The sequence below is a fragment of the Chelon labrosus genome, assembly GCF_963514085.1.
Source record: "Chelon labrosus genome assembly, chromosome: 7".
In the NCBI taxonomy this organism is placed as follows: domain Eukaryota; kingdom Metazoa; phylum Chordata; class Actinopteri; order Mugiliformes; family Mugilidae; genus Chelon; species Chelon labrosus.
Window position 1 is genome coordinate 1,240,331 of NC_140343.1, and position 15,766 is coordinate 1,256,096.

The window sequence follows — 15,766 nt, forward strand, 5'->3', positions numbered from 1 at the left end:
ATTTCTTCTTCAGTTATTTGATTTATAGCGTTTCATATTTCAGCAGCGCTGCAGGCACATCAAGGATGACAACAATAAATAAAAAAAAAAAAGAAAAAGCAGCAGATACGTCTTCATTTGTTCACATTTAAAACACATTTCTCCAGATAACACAAGAAAAGGCAGTTAACATTTCTTCTTAAATTACATTCAAACAAAGATAAATGACATCTTTATAGAGCGCCTATATTTATCACAGACTACGGCAGCGCTTACAGTCAGAGACAAAGACTGAAAGGCAGGAAACAGAAATATCTGCACATTGGTTCTAATTACAGGAAAACATGAGATTAATTTGTGAGACTGGTATTTTTGACTTCTCACATACAGGAAAGTTTTTTTTTTGCGCCGCTCATTTTGATTGGAAACACTTCTGAACAGATTGACTCTAATTTGGACTTGTAATGACTTTTTAACAGAAGAGGGGAACCTCACTGATATGTAATATTGGCGCTCTTTCCTGAATAATTAAACGCAGTAAAGTATAATATCTCTATTTGTTTGATCAGGTTCTCTGGTTTGAAAATCTGCTCATGTTTTGAGTAAAAAGGGCGTTTTCCTCGTAATTATCACCAAATTTCATCAGTTTTCAGTTACCATTCAAGGAAATTATCGAGAAAACTCAGACATTTAAGAAAGTTTCACAAACATTTTGTTTTCTAATGCATCTGGTCATAAACACGACTTCCAGCCTGGGATCAGTCTTTGATTAAAGGGATACAGAGTGTGCTTTTACTAGTTTTGACCTGAACACGTTGACTTGTTCATGTGTCAAAAAGATTAAAACTAAAGGTCTGATGGTACTCTATAGTTTATGGTCAGTAAATAAACTTCTTGTTGGTCCAAAATTAGTTTAACCAGCTGCTGATAATGGTCCCTCAAACCTTGGTTTGATGGTGTTGTTACTGAATATGACTGAACATGAAGATATGAAGTGAAAACATCTCAGAGAGCGGTGCTGCCATCTTGTGTTGGTGACATTATGTGCAACTGATCAATGAGGAATAGTTGTTGATTCTAGCTACTCACAACTCATCACTTTGGGCAGTCCAAGAATTTCAAATAACTTCACCAGCACAAGATGGACGCACCGATATCTGAAATATTTTGGCTTAAATTTTTGACAGAGTAAGTTGTTTTCTCTCAAAAACAAACATATTTCTTCACTTTGCTCTTTTTCTTCTCTATTGTTGATCTAGATCCACTTCTAACCCTGTAGCCTCAAACATGAGAAATTAAAATATTCTGAGTGCAGTCCAATCATCTGCTGCCTAGAATAATATTTAAGCTTTTCTACTCATTTAAAGCCAACACTGAAATGCTCTTTTTGAAGTCGTAACCGACCTCAGCGTTTTTATATCCTTAACAAGAAAAAGTAAAACTCTTTGTTCCCTGAATAAGACAATGAGCAAAATCTAAACAACCACAAGTTGATTTGATATTAAAGTGTCCACAATCTTTAGAGGCCGACAGCAGATCTGACTGAAACAGTGATTGTACAGAACCGGTGTGTGAGGCTCCGGGTTTTACCGGGAGGCGGTGGCGAAGTTGTAGAAGAAGTTTTCATCGGGTCTGAAGCCGTAGGCGCTAACGGGTCGCTCTGCTGCCGGAGACATGAACGGATCTGAGGCGCTGAGGGACAATAGAGACAGAAGGGAAAGATTTATACGACCTGATACTGACGGAGAATGATACGGTCGAGATGTGGACAGATTTATGAGCATCAGGAAAATCTAGCACTGATGTGGGAAAGAGACAAAACTGTAGACGAGAAGACAGTCCCCAAAAACCCAAAGTAGTTTAGACACAACCTGTCCTTCAATGGTTTTTATTTAATTTAGGTTATTTCCTCATTTTTAGACGTCAAAACTATGAAGGAGTTATGGAGTAAACAAATGTTGACAAAGACGACAGGACGGGACAAGACAGGACAGGACAGGACAGGACAGGACAAGTCAGTGCAAAAATATGAACTAACCAACAGTTTAGTGAGAAACAACCAAAGTTAAATCAGGGTTAAGTTCAGGATCACACCACTAGGTGGAGCTCTGACACCAGACATCTGTAGGGGATCTCCTACCAACTACACCCCCCTCACCCCCCCCCCCCCCCCCCCCCCCCCCCCGAGGGTCAAACCAATCACTCAGCCATAGCACTGGACTACAAAAATAAAAAATAAGAGAGCTCATAAAAAGTTAATGTCATTTTCATGTGCTCTGATGCAGGTGTTGGGACGTCCACACCGAGGCTGAGCTCCAGTCTGCTAACGGCTGCAGGGGTAAACAAAGAGCGGGGGGAGACGTCAAGACAACAGGGTGACGAGGACGGAGGCTGACGGCCAGACCTGGAGGACCTGGCTGCCCCAAAATAAAAGACCTGCATAGAAATCAGTTACTATGGGGACGTAGAGGCAGGAGGCTTTGGAGGGGGGTGTTTGGGGGGGGGGGGTGTTGGAATCTGACTTCATCCTCCATCTTCTGACCAGCTGCTGGGTGTTTGTGCCTGTTTGGATGGGGTCACTGTGATGGATAAACTGGGCCGTGATGGATGACGCCACATCTCACACTCCGTCCCGGGTCTCTCAGTTGTGGAAGTGGGAGAGTTTTCGTGCTCCTCTCTCGGCCCGTCTAAAATACGAGCTGTTTGCTTTGCCCCTGCGAGCGCCTATAATGACGTGTTGTTTTTAGCCAAATCACTTCCAGCGATCAGTTACACAGCTCGCAGCATATCCTCACCCACGCACCCGAACCCCACGCCTCCTCCTCCTCCTCCTCCTCCTCCTCTCTGTTTTGCTTTTGCCCCCTCCACCACCTCCTCTCTGGGCAGAAATATGTCTTTTTCCTCTCCGCACGCTACGGCTGTCAGGAGGGATTTAAGAACCAGGCTAAAAGGAGGCTGGAGGAACACTGGAGGCCTGAGTGGGACCTCCAGGACCAGGTTAACGGCACCTGTACGAGTCCTGACGTCCAGGAGAGAAGTTCTGCCGAGGTTAGGACACTGGAGCTCTGTTGGCGAAAGAAGATTAACGACCAAGCTCAGTGAGAGATGTGAATCCGCTCCTTTCATTCCTTCAGATGAAGACGTGTGTCACATCTTTTTAGCTCGTTTCATCAAAACTAAGGCCAGGGCTGCAAGACTCAAACATCAGCTGTCAAAGACCAGAGGGGTTCGACTATGTTTAACCTTTTTATAGTGAAACATGTTTAGATTTCTCTTAATACGATGCAGAAGAAGTACAGTTTTAGTGTTGGTATCATAAGTTTATCCACAATATCAATCTCTTGATATAGAGATATAGCGCTTTGTAAATAAACGTTTAAACATTTAGAAACAGGCACATAAAACTAAGATGAGAAAAACACAAAATATTAAATATTAAAGCCAGGAACGCCTCTCCAATGAACGTATAAGAATCTAGCGCCACCATCAGGTCAACATTTCAAACATCTACTCCCATTCTCTACATTCTCTTTAGTGCTAATTAGCAAACATTAGCTTGCTAACTCCCTAAATTAAGGTTGTGACCTTGGTAAACATCGCCATGCTCACTGTAAAGATACTGCGACACTGATGTTAGCATTTAGCTCAAACCACTGTGTCTAATTACGACCTCACTGTTCAACTATTCTAGCACCACTTTTGGAAATGTTTCCTCAATGGTTTCATCAACTTCTGCAGCGATTTCTTTATTTTTTTCCAGGTTCAGCTGCAGGAAGTTCTTACTCATGCATTCTTTAATGTCGTGGAGGCTTGATGTGCTCAGGTTTCCCTCGTCTGTAGCAGGTCTGCAGGTAACGCTTTCAGGACATGTTTGAAATATTCTCTCGGTCTGGACACCAGAAACGACGCCTGACACGGCGGCTGACACGGCGGCTGACACGGCGCCTGTCAGCTCTGATATTTCTCATTATGGAACATGTAAATCAACCTGTCTGCCACCTCATTCACTTTACGTGTGTTGTGACACGCCGACAAAATGAAGAGGGAGGGTGGGTGAGGGTTGTTAAGACAAAGGGGCCCAGTGTTCCCCCAGATGCCAGTTTGGCCCCCGGAGGAGCAGCCGCAGGAGGCCGAGCGGCGAGTACGAGTCCCGTCCCGCCGTCAACATTCCTCGGAGGTGGACAGGAAAAGGAATCGGGTCCTTTTTTCCTCCTTTCGGCGTGACCCTCCATCCCCCCTGCGTCTGCCTCTTCCAGGGCCTCGCTTTGATCCCCGACTGCTGTCACTGCTCGGGTTACAACCAACCAACCAACACGCCGGCCCCTGTAAAGAACCAGGTCTCGCCCCCCGCCCCTCCACCTATCTTTAACCTGATTGCAGTGCCGCTCTGCTTTTCCCTCCCTTCCGTTATTCGTGCCTCACTTCGCTCTCCAGCGCCTCGTCACATCCTGACGAGCTCTCAAAGCGCTCATTGATTCTCCTGGTTGGCGTGTTCACAGTCACACGCTGTTTGTCTGGAACGCCTCTTCCTATTGGACGCCTCTCTTTTCTACAGTATTGTCAACACTTCTGATAAATCTGACTCATCATCTATTGGTTATAAAGTTAGTCAAGGGTCCAGCAGCTAATATTCATGATGAGGATCACATTTTTGTTTTTTATTTAAGTACACAATTTATTAAACACTATTTATAGAGTGCTTTGTGTTGAGCTTAGCAAACATTAGCATGCTAGCTCCATAAAATAAGACATGGTTCCACTGTCCTTAGCGCTAAATACCAAAAGTTAGCATGCTAACTCCCTAAACGAACTAGCTAAACATTGCCATGCTAACGTTGTCTGTGTGAGCATACTGGCACACTGATGTTAGCATTTAGCTTAAAGCGCCACCAAGCTTAATTATGGCGTCACAGTTGAACGCACAGACTCTAACGCCATCATCAGGCCAACATTCCTCCCATCAGCCACTGCTTTACATTGTATTTAGTGCTAATTAGCAAATGCTAGCATGCTATTTCTCTAAACTAAGGTGGAAAACCTGCTAAAAATTGGCTAGTCTCATCATTGTGAGCACATTGGCATACTGATATTAGCATTTAGCTCAACACTTCACAGCATCGTTGAAATCAAAGAATCTAGCGCCACCATCAGGCCGACATCTCAAACGTCTACTCCCATCAGCCACTGCTCTACACTGTCAAATATTAGCTGGGATGGTAAACTAGCTGAAACTCAACAAGCTAGCGTTTAGCATCTTTAGCTCAAAGCACCACTGTGCCCGTTTACAGACTCACTGAGCTGCCAGCGTTGCACAGATTTCACAAATAATGTTGACAGTGATGAGGTAAATGTCGTGGACCAAATATTAGAAACACTTCAACATAATGCAGTCAATCAAAACCTCCAACCTCCAAACAAAGTAGAAACAAAAAAAAACAGCTTTCTGACAATGAAAACCTTTAAAAATAGCTTTTTAAAAACTGTCTTCATGTCTCAGGTGTTCCTAATAAAGTGCTTGTGTGTGTTCAGATGATGCATAAAATTATAAAAATCCAATAATGCCATAAAAAAATCCACATATTGTGGAGCTATATAAGTTCCAGGCTGCAGATTTAATATAAACGGTATGAAACAGCTCATTATAATATTCCTGCAAATATAGTGGAGTCCATTTTCAAAGGCTCCGTTCACACCATGTTTCACAGATGCTTTAGAATAAGCGGCGGAGCTGGTTTTGATTATTATGTTAACCCGGATCGCTCCCAGTCCGGCGGCCAAATTAAAACAGTCTCACGGACGGCGGCTCCCTCGGCGCTCGCAGTGTATTTAAAAGGTATCAGTAACAAAGCTGAGTGACAGACAGAGGGACGGTTGCAACCGATTGGTCGGTCAGTCGCTGTCCTCTCGTCTGATTCATCCACTCACAGCTCAGCTTCTCAACGCCGGCCAAGCCAAACATTCCTGCCGGCGAGGGCGGAAAAAAAAAAGAAGAGAACACTGACAAGGCCTTTATCGCACGCAAGCAGAGGTTTGATAATAAATAAGACAAATTACTCAGAGTAAACTCTCTATTTCCTCGACTATTCATCATCAGCGCATTGGAATTAACTGCTGCTCAATACAAACAGACACAAGGGGGAAACTCAAAGTCGGTCTCAGTGATAACAGGACTGATTTTCAATTCCCATGCTCCAGTTTCATGTTTCACAGAGGAATGTCGGAGACGCACTGGGACTACAGCGGTTGATGTATTGGAGCTGCAGAGGAATGAGAGGAACACGAAGACGGCCGGAGAGAGTGTTTGTTCTCAAAAGGCGGAGGGGTGGAGTGATGCCCTCTGGGATTGGCGGACGGGTTGTTGACTCAGACCGGAGCTGGCTCAATAACACAGATCAGCGAATAGTGATTCAGAATAACAAGATGAGAGGGGCAGCGCTGGCTGGTGGGACGACCCGACCCAGACCCCGAGAGCTGAAGGTAAACACTCACAGTTTAGTGTTTCCTGTCTGACACGACCAGTGTTTCTGGACGAAGGCAACCTGCCCCGCTGACAGCCTCCTTCACACAGTCACAATCATGTCACGCACCCAGGCCCCGTTCAGACTGTATATTAAACACAAACAGCTGTTTGTAGCGTGGGTCATGACTTGGGGAGATGACCCACATTTAGGAACAAGTTGTAAAGTGTCTGAGGCCCCGTTCAGACCTCGCATCAACATCTGATCACAAGGGTACTTGAGATGTGATCGAGACTTGGGAGACGACAAAACTCAGATTAGAACTGAAACCTGGAAGCTTCCATCCTCAGAGGAAACAGGTCACTGATGAGGGAAGGAGAGAAGGAAGGATGGAATGACAGAAGAAAGGAAGGAAGGAAGGAAGCAAGAAAGGAAACAAGGAAGGAATGAAAGGAAGGAAGGATGGAAAGAGGGAAGGATGGAATGATAGAAGGAAGAAGGGAAGGAAACAAAGAAAGAAGGAGGAAATAAGGAAGGAAAAAAGTAGGGAGCAGTCAGGAAGAAGGAAAGTGAGTAATGAAGGAAGGACTGAGGGAAGTAGGGAGGGAAGGAAGGAAGGAAGGAAAGGAGGAAGGAGGGAAATAAGGAAGGAAAGGATGAAGAAGAGAAGGAAAGAGGGAAGGAAGGAAGGAAAGACAGAAAGAGGGAAGGGAGGGAATGAAGGAAGCAGGCAAGAAAGGAAACACGAAAGGAAGGAAGGAAGGAAGGAACCACATATCGATATATTTTTAACAACACAATCCCACTCCTCCTCCTCCTCCTCGTCATACTGAATCATCTCCTGAGTTGATTCTAGTTCAGATCAGTTTCTAGTTTAGTTTGGTTCTCAGCTCCAAGACCAGAATCTTTTAAAAGGCTCTCATTACTAATGAACAGACATCACTGATTCATGTGATCATTTCTACTAGTGGTTGAATGAATGACTTAAACTCCTCTTCCTCAGATCAGCCCTGTTGAGTAGGTGGTCTTTAATGTGACCCAGGACTCATTGTGTGTTCACACTACCAAAGGAAGGAGGTCACATGTGTCCCAGACCACCTCCACATGTGGACTGAGACCAGATCAGAGTCCACACCTGGATTCTAAGGTCTGACCAGGACCCATCTGAACCTGTTCAAACCGGGTCTCGACATCACTGTCAGAATCTGGAGGAAGAAGGTCGTGCAAAAGCCTTCTCCAAATTTCATCGATATTTCATTTGTTCTGCAGGTTGTGAACACATGTTTCCGTCCTCTCGGCCATTGATGATGATGATGGATGGCTAGCCATTTGTATCTTGAGCTGCTTACAGTACTGCATGTGGAAGACGGATGTGATTCGATGTTATTCACCGAGCGCCGTCTGCGCTGCAGCAGCCCAGTACCTGCTCATGTATCCGGTCGGTCCCAGATCTCCGTTCTGTAAGTCGGCGTAGAAGACCGGACTGATGGCGCCGTCGGCTGAGATGATCCCATCTGCACAAAAACAATAAACACAGATTTAGTAGATTTAGTAGATTTAGTAGGTGGAAATGTGTCCTACATATAAGTAAAGTGATCCTTTAACATGTAAACTGTTTCCTGTCTCCAGTACCTGAAGTGTAGAACAAGTCGGCTCTCTCCAGGATGTCTCCGCTCCCCATGAAGGATTCTCCGTCGTCTCCAAACAGGAACGGTTCTCCTGCTTCATCCATCTGACGGTTCTCCACCATCTCCAGCCACTGACTGTTGTACCAGCGGAACTTCTCCGTCTGGATCTTCTTCCCCCACTCCTCGTCGTACTCCTGAGGAAGAGGTCGGGGGATTCAGGGTTTATTAATTTGTCATATGCACGGTCTACAGGTAGAGTGTACAGGTAGAGTCTACAGGTAGAGAAATGATGGAATGAAAAGAAGAATAAAATAAAGTTGGAACAAGACAACTGTTCAGTAGGAGAGGATGGGGGAGGACAGAAGTCTATTCAGATGGCACTGGGAATGGTTGGACCAAATAAACTTTAAGATATTTTAATTATATATATCTGTATTTATTTTCATTTTTATATTAATCGTTGCAGCTCTGATCAACCACCACTGGGCCGGATCAACGACCACAGAGACGGGTTTTCTTTTTACTGCAGAGGCTGCAGGACGTTCTATGAGACAGCGACGTCACGGTGAAGAGGAAAAGATGATGATGAAGAAGTAGAAGAAGATGAAGACGATGAAGAAGTAGAAGAAGATGAAGACGATGAAGAAGTAGAAGAAGATGAAGATGAAAAAGAAAGGAACATCAAGTAGTGTTAGAAGATGAAACCAACCCTCCACCAGACCAGAGTCGTGTTTTCTTTGCAGCATTAAAGACGTTCTTTGAGACGGTGACGTCCCAGAAGATTAATCATTCAGATGCAAAGCAGAGTCTGACAGGTACTGGACTCACACTGGTCTATAGAGACCCTCTATGCATGTCCTCCATGCATGTCCCCCATGCATGTCCCCCACGTCCTCCATGCTGCAGTGCTACTGATTCACAAGAATCTGAACAGTTCTTCACTGAGTTCCATGATGACTAATCAGTTATTAGCTGAGCTCATCACAGCAGCAGAGATCATGGTGTTACTCCTCTACCAAGAATATCCCAGAATAATTAGGCCTCTGTCCCACTTGGAGCATCTACAAAGTCCCAGTGTGTCCTGGATGATCAAAGGCCGGCGTGTTTTAGGACTGCACGGTTAACGGCGTGCGCTGCCAGAAGGGTCCCGCACAGATCGAGTAACGAGCGTCTGCTTTCCCTCTCACCTCCACTTGTCCAGACGCTTGAGGCTCTCCAGAGCCCACCGGCCGCCTTTCATGTGGTCCGCGGCTTAATAGGTCTCACTGATAATTTCAATGAAACACTTCCTTTGCTCGGCGCCCCCCGCCCCCTCCCCTCCTGCTACACTGCCCTCCCTGCTATAATCTACAGCTAATTACGCTGATCTGAGGTCTGGCAGCGATCACACACTGACTGGGAGCTGACCACACCTGTCAGTCACAACGTGATTCAGGAGTCCACCGGTTAGTTAACGGCTGATGTCAGAAACAAGACTCAGCACAACATTTAAAACCAGCTCCAATACAAATAGTGGAGATTTTATATTTAATGTTAAATAAATAAATCAATTCTATCAACTCACTGATGATCTAACGGATTCTTGTGAGCATGAGGAGTTTATTTAAACTGATTTAAATGTTTTTCTTGTTGTAATTTGATAATAATAAGAAGTAGAAGAAGAAGAGAAAGAAGGAGAAGACGATAAAGAAGAAGAATGATGAAGATGAAAGAGGAGGAGAAGAGGAAGATTAAGAACATGAAAAAAAAAAGAAGATGGTGATGAAGATGAAGATGATCATGAAGAAGTAGTAGTAGTGGCAGAAGAAGAAGGAGAAGACAATAAAGAAGTAGAACGATGAAGAAGGAGGAGGAGGAGGAGAGGATGATTAAGACGAAGAAGTAGTAGTAGTAGTAGTAGTAGTAGTAGAAGACGAAGAAGTAGTAGAAGTAGTAAAAGAAGAAGAAGACGAAGAAGTAGTAGAAGACGAAGAAGTAGTAGTAGTAGAAGACGAAGAAGACGAAGAAGTAGCAGTAGTAGAAGACGAAGAAGTAGTAGAAGACGAAGAAGACGAAGAAGTAGTAGTAGTAGTAGTAGTAGTAGAAGAAGAAGTAGTAGTAGTAGTAAAAGAAGAAGACGAAGAAGTAGTAGAAGACGAAGAAGACGAAGAAATAGTAGTAGTAGTAGTAGAAGAAGAAAAAGAAGAAGAAGAAGGGACATAGATTAAACATAAAACAGAGGTTATTTTCATTCTGGATTCCACTAAACTCCAATGACTGTTGACTGACTAACTGTTAACTAACTGACTGTTGACTCACTGACTGACTGACTAACTGACTGTTGACTCACTGACTGACTGACTGACTAACTGACTGACGGTTGACTCACAGCGATGATGTCCAGGGTGTTGCCACAGACTTTGCGTATCTCTGCGTTGTTGTCGTGCATCAGGTCGATGAGATACGCCGGCGCCTCTGAGATCAGGAGTCAAGGAACCAGAGGATAATTAACTTTTAATCTAACAGACGTGTTGGTGACACGTGTATGAAAGGATACGGGTTTCATTGACGATGACGTCTCTTGTAGCTTTGTGGAAAACCATCTGGTAGAAGACGTAAACTATCTGGCACACAAACTCATCGTCCTCCTGCTGGGCTGAGGAGGAAACGGCAGAAATAAATAATCTATTATGGGATGCATTAATGAGGATCCACTGATTATTCAGTAGAGGGGACTGAATGATTCTCACTTGATTTAATTAACAATAACCTGTGGCGTTTACTTCTGCACAAAACAGAGAGAGTGGACTTTGTTTTAAAACCTTAAAACCGAACAGGATTAAATTTAGAGTGAAACTAGACGGGAAAACTTGAATCACCGGAGCAAATCTCTACAGGATATCCCAGACTGTAGTTCTTACCGTTGAGCAGGTCAATGAGAGCAGGAATAATCCCAGATTTGGCCAACATGGCTGCACACGAGTCGTCCATGGACACGGTGCCGATCATGATCACCACCTCCAGGATGAGGTCGTCCTCGGCAGAACCTGACGAAAAGGAGGAAGAGGGACAGAAACTTCAACGATCCTCTAAATGTTCTTCTTAACACCAACGAGGCTCTGGTTCAATGTCACCTGTATCTGAAGGATCCTCATTCTGGATCAATGAGGGACTGGTGAGCTCTAATCTGAGGAACTGGGTCTGGATCCGTGAAATCAAGAGAAGGCTGCACGTTACAGTCAGATGGTTCTTGTTCGCGGATGAAACTAATTAATGCTAGAACCAATGTGAGCAGATTTTGATTTCTTTAAAGGGTTATTCATGCTTTCATCTGGTATAGTCTCAGGTAGGAACACACCCCAGATCCCAGAAGGTTTTAGGACAGAGTTTTAAGATGTTAGTGTTTGTCTGTTGTGTATGTCCCTGAATGGATCGACTGATTTCATTGAGGTTGCTCAGGTCTGCCCCTAGATGAAGTCTGGAATCGTTTCCTCCTTAAAACTAATTTTATCGTTTGGATTTAATTCAGTCTGAGAGCTGCTCTTTTTAGAGTGCATTTTAATTTGGCATTTCTGGACTTTGTGTTGACTGTGTGTTTATTTTATTTACTATTACTCAACGTTTTGTTGCATCTAAATGTGGTTTAACATAAAAACTGCAACCAAAACAATAAAAAGTAAAAAGTTCAGAGAAGACCATAAAGCCTCCATCCAGGTATTTAGAGGTGCACATAAATCAGATTATAAAATATATGAATAATTTTACACCCTGTTCAACACAGGGACGGTACAGTGGTGTGGTGGTTAGCACTGATGCCTCCCAGCCAGAAGGTTCTGGGTTCTAATCCATGGGCCGACTGGTTCCTTTCTGTGTGTAGTCTGCATGTTCTCCCTGTGTCTGCGTGGGTTCTCTCCAGGTTCTCCAGCTTCCTCCCACCGTCCAAAGACATGCTGGTTAGGTTCATTGGTGATTCTAGATTTGTCGTAGGTGTGAGTGTCTCTCTGTGTTAGCCCTGTGATAGACTGGAGACCTGTCCAGGGTGGACCCCCCCTCTAGACCAATGACAGCTGTGATAGACTGGAGACCTGTCCAGGGTGGACCCCCCCTCTAGACCAATGACAGCTGGGATAGACTGGAGACCTGTCCAGGGTGGACCCCACCTCTAGACCAATGACAGCTGGGATAGACTGGAGACCTGTCCAGGGGTGGACCCCCCCTCTAGACCAATGACAGCTGGGATAGGCTCCAGCCACCCTTGACCCTAACTTAAAGATGGAGACTTTCATGCAACACTGATCTTGCTAAGGAACATCTGTAATTCCACGTGTTTTATTTTATAGCTAATTCCTCAAAAGTGAAAAAAATAAAGTTAATTCATGCACGTGATATTTCTTGTTCAGGATTTGTGCTTTACTGTGTTCTATCTGCCTCATGTTTGCGTTGAGTCTGTCTTTGCATGCTTTGCCAACTTTGGCCGTCATTTGTTTTTTAAATTCTTTTTCTACTTATCTTTTAAAAAGCAGTACAAGAAGAAGACAAACGTTAGAGGAAAAGCTCTCACATCGACAGGTTGAACGTTATTAATGTGGTGAGATTTGCTCGGCTCGTGTCGCTGAACAGTTTAATAAAATAAATTTGAGTCACAGAGAAAATGATTCAGTAAAATCAAGGAGGAAACTGATCTGAAACCTCAGAGTGAGATAAAAACAAAAAGGAACAGGCCAGGGTGAAGAGGTCATTGGTCATGAAAGATAAAGATAAGAACAAACCTCATTCTGTCCTCACATCATCCACATTCAGGGTGAGTGATGAGAGGTTAAGACAGGGCATGGGAGAGGCTTTTAGCTGAAAGGGAGATAGGTGAGGACGACGGGGGATGTCTCATCTTTAAAACATGTCTGTACTTCTACACTCACCTGGTTTGAGTCGGTTCTTCAGGTAGGGCACCAGGTCGTACTCCTCCAGCACCAGCGCCCAGTCCAGGTCGGGGATGGTCAGGTTGGCCAGCGTTCCCAGACACTCGATCACAAACTCCTCGTCCTCCTCCTCGTTGATCTGAGCCGCCAGGTCTCCGACGTGGTCCTAGCAGTGGACAGAGGGGACGACACAGAACAGAGCTTTCAAAAAGTCTGAGCCGACGTCAAAACGTGGCGATTATGAAGAAAGACATTGATGCTTCTGCTGGATTTGACGTATGTGGCGCTGGTGGCTGCAGAGAGTGAGAGGAGACTTTATGAACTGTTCTAAGTGAATGACATTCATCTCTCTATATGAGATACCTGTCTATGATGCTACATCCTGTTTTATTGTGTATCCACATGATCTTACCCTCAGACATCAGCTCCTAATGATTTAATATCTAATTAATGTTCTTGAACTCGTTTGAGTTTCATTTTTAAAAAAAGTATCCCAAACTGACCAGGAACAGGCTCTTTGTGGGTCCGCTGTGTTGAGAAAGATTCCTGATCGTCTTCATCACCAGGACGTCCTTCATCTTCAACGCCCGCTTCATCAGCATCTTCAGGCCGTTACCTAGGCAACGGGGTGAAAGACAGGAGGTTGTGACACAGGCTTCTTCTTTTTTTTTTTTTTAACGTGCTTTAACGTGTTTTTGCTTTCCTTCAGAGCTCGTACCTTCACACATGACCGTGGCGTTGCTCTTGTCGGCAGCCAGGTTGATGCAGAGCGACACGAGCTCGATGTCCATCTTCTCCTCGCCGCAGTCAAACACCATCGTCATCAGCTGTTTATCAAAAGCTCAACACGTCAGTTGAGAGATTCAAATCATAATTACACGTCTACACGTCACCTTATCGGTGCGTTTATGTAATGAACAGCTGAATGAGTGAGCTCCTGTTCTCTGTGACGGTAAAACTGAGCTAAAGAAGGTTTGAGCTTTGTTGTACTTTGCATTTCGGATTTTTTTTAAAGAGCATTCCTGTGATCTCAACCAGTTACGTTGAAGCCAGTTGAGCTTCCTGTGGTTTCTGCAGGACTCTCTGAGTAAAAACATCCAGCAGTTCATGTTCAAGCTTTTCAATTGTGAGGATTGATTGCTCTTAATGCGTACATCTTTACCTTTTTATATCTTTATAAATGTTATTGTCAAATACTGAAAACAAGAGTTCACTTACAGATATGTAATATTGGCTCATTTTCTGGACTAAATAAATTCAAAAAGTATAATATTTCTGCTTCATGTGTTTGACTGGTCTCCTGTTTTGAGTTGTTTTATGCAGAAATGTAGAATATTCTGAAGGACGCATGAACTTTTAACCAGAACTGTATTTACTGTCGTCAATATTTTAAGATGTTTAACAAGATACAAGAACAAGATATTTAAAAGCTTAAATCTGGTACCCGTAACGATATATATACAACCAAACATAATTAATAAATAGATGACAGACTAGAAAGTTAATAGAAACTCTTCTTCTTCTTCTCTTCAGACTTATAGATCTACAGAAGCAACCAGACCTGTTCAGCTCGGATCCTGTGAATTTGTTAATGTCATTCTTTTTTTTTTTAAATAATGTTTTAACTGAGAAACACACGTGTCGACTAATCAGCAGGAGAAAATGAAAACGAACCGATGCATAAAATAGGCCAAGGTCCACATTTACTACAGCAGGATAGAAACACCTTCAAGAGACTTTTAAGTTAAATTTAACCGTCTTCTTTAAGACTTGCAGATATTACTTGAGAGGGTGAAGATGATGAGAGGGACAATAAAATCAGAGCGTGATATAAATAATAAAGAAAGCGTGTTGGAGATAAAACAAAGGCATGCATCATTCCCTAACAACCCCCCCCCCCCCCCCAAGTCCGTCTGCCCGGCGTTGATTTAACATTAAACAGGAAAGGCTTTGAGAGGTGGTGGTGGTGGTGTGGTGTGGTGTGGTGGGGGGGTTAGAGGTGCACTGGTTCCCTGTGAGGAGTCAGGAATCAGAGAGAGGCAGAGAAATGCTGGGCCCGGTCTGGGTTAGGTATCACATACCAGGGGCCCCGGACCCCAAATCAGCTCCGTCTAGACTCTCTGGCACCTGCCTCTGCTTATTTACCACAGACAGCCGCTGGAGGCCCCCGTCAGGGCCGCGGTGCCACGCCACGGTCCGACCAACGCCACCCCCATCCCCCCTAGCATCTCTGTAACCGCTCCTTCCTCAAACCCACATCCAGCTCCAAAAACGGTGACCCCATTAAAAGCCTGAGAAAGGTTGGGGGTAGAAGGTGGAGGTCAAAGAGTAGCCTGGGAAAGTGATAAAAGAGAGAGGGCTCTTAAAAGTATGAAATAGGTGAGAGGATAGAGGTGGGAAACGCAGCGAGGGCAGTTTATTAATGATGCATCTTTACCAACGGGGCGGAGGGAGGAACGTGGAGTCATCGTTTTTACAAAAACAGCCTCGTTTCTTTTCGTCTCTGCTCTTTTGATTGGGTTAAAAAAAAAAAACAAGTCTGGAGAGTCTCAGACAAACTCGGTGGAGATCGGAGGTTCTTCAGAAGCTGAAATTTCCAGGTTTGAGCATTAGTCAGCGTTAGAAAGACGTCAGCGCTCTGAAAACACGGCACGGAAACGTCTCCACGAGCAGAACCCAGAAAGGAGAAAACACAGGGTTCCTTCATTGTTTTTATAATTCTGCTCGTTTCAAATCAATAACGAACACAAATGAAATTAGAATCAACTCAGAAAAAGAATAAAAGCAGAGATGCTGGGAAATAAAA

General features: G+C 44.1%; 1 protein-coding gene across 1 annotated transcript in view; it reads right to left on the reverse strand.

Moving 5' to 3' along the window:
• Positions 1 to 13: 13 nt before the first annotated feature.
• LOC311490624 (kinesin-associated protein 3-like) overlaps positions 14 to 15,766 on the reverse strand; it is a 29,768-nt gene continuing 14,015 nt past the window's right edge. Inside the window, 9 exon segments of the mRNA XM_084548217.1 lie at positions 14 to 1,671; positions 7,861 to 7,951; positions 8,070 to 8,259; positions 10,434 to 10,519; positions 10,602 to 10,700; positions 10,966 to 11,091; positions 12,961 to 13,126; positions 13,464 to 13,576; positions 13,679 to 13,787. Of these exon segments, the coding sequence (XP_084404343.1) occupies positions 1,566 to 1,671; positions 7,861 to 7,951; positions 8,070 to 8,259; positions 10,434 to 10,519; positions 10,602 to 10,700; positions 10,966 to 11,091; positions 12,961 to 13,126; positions 13,464 to 13,576; positions 13,679 to 13,787 (1,086 nt within the window). The 3' untranslated portion in view covers positions 14 to 1,565.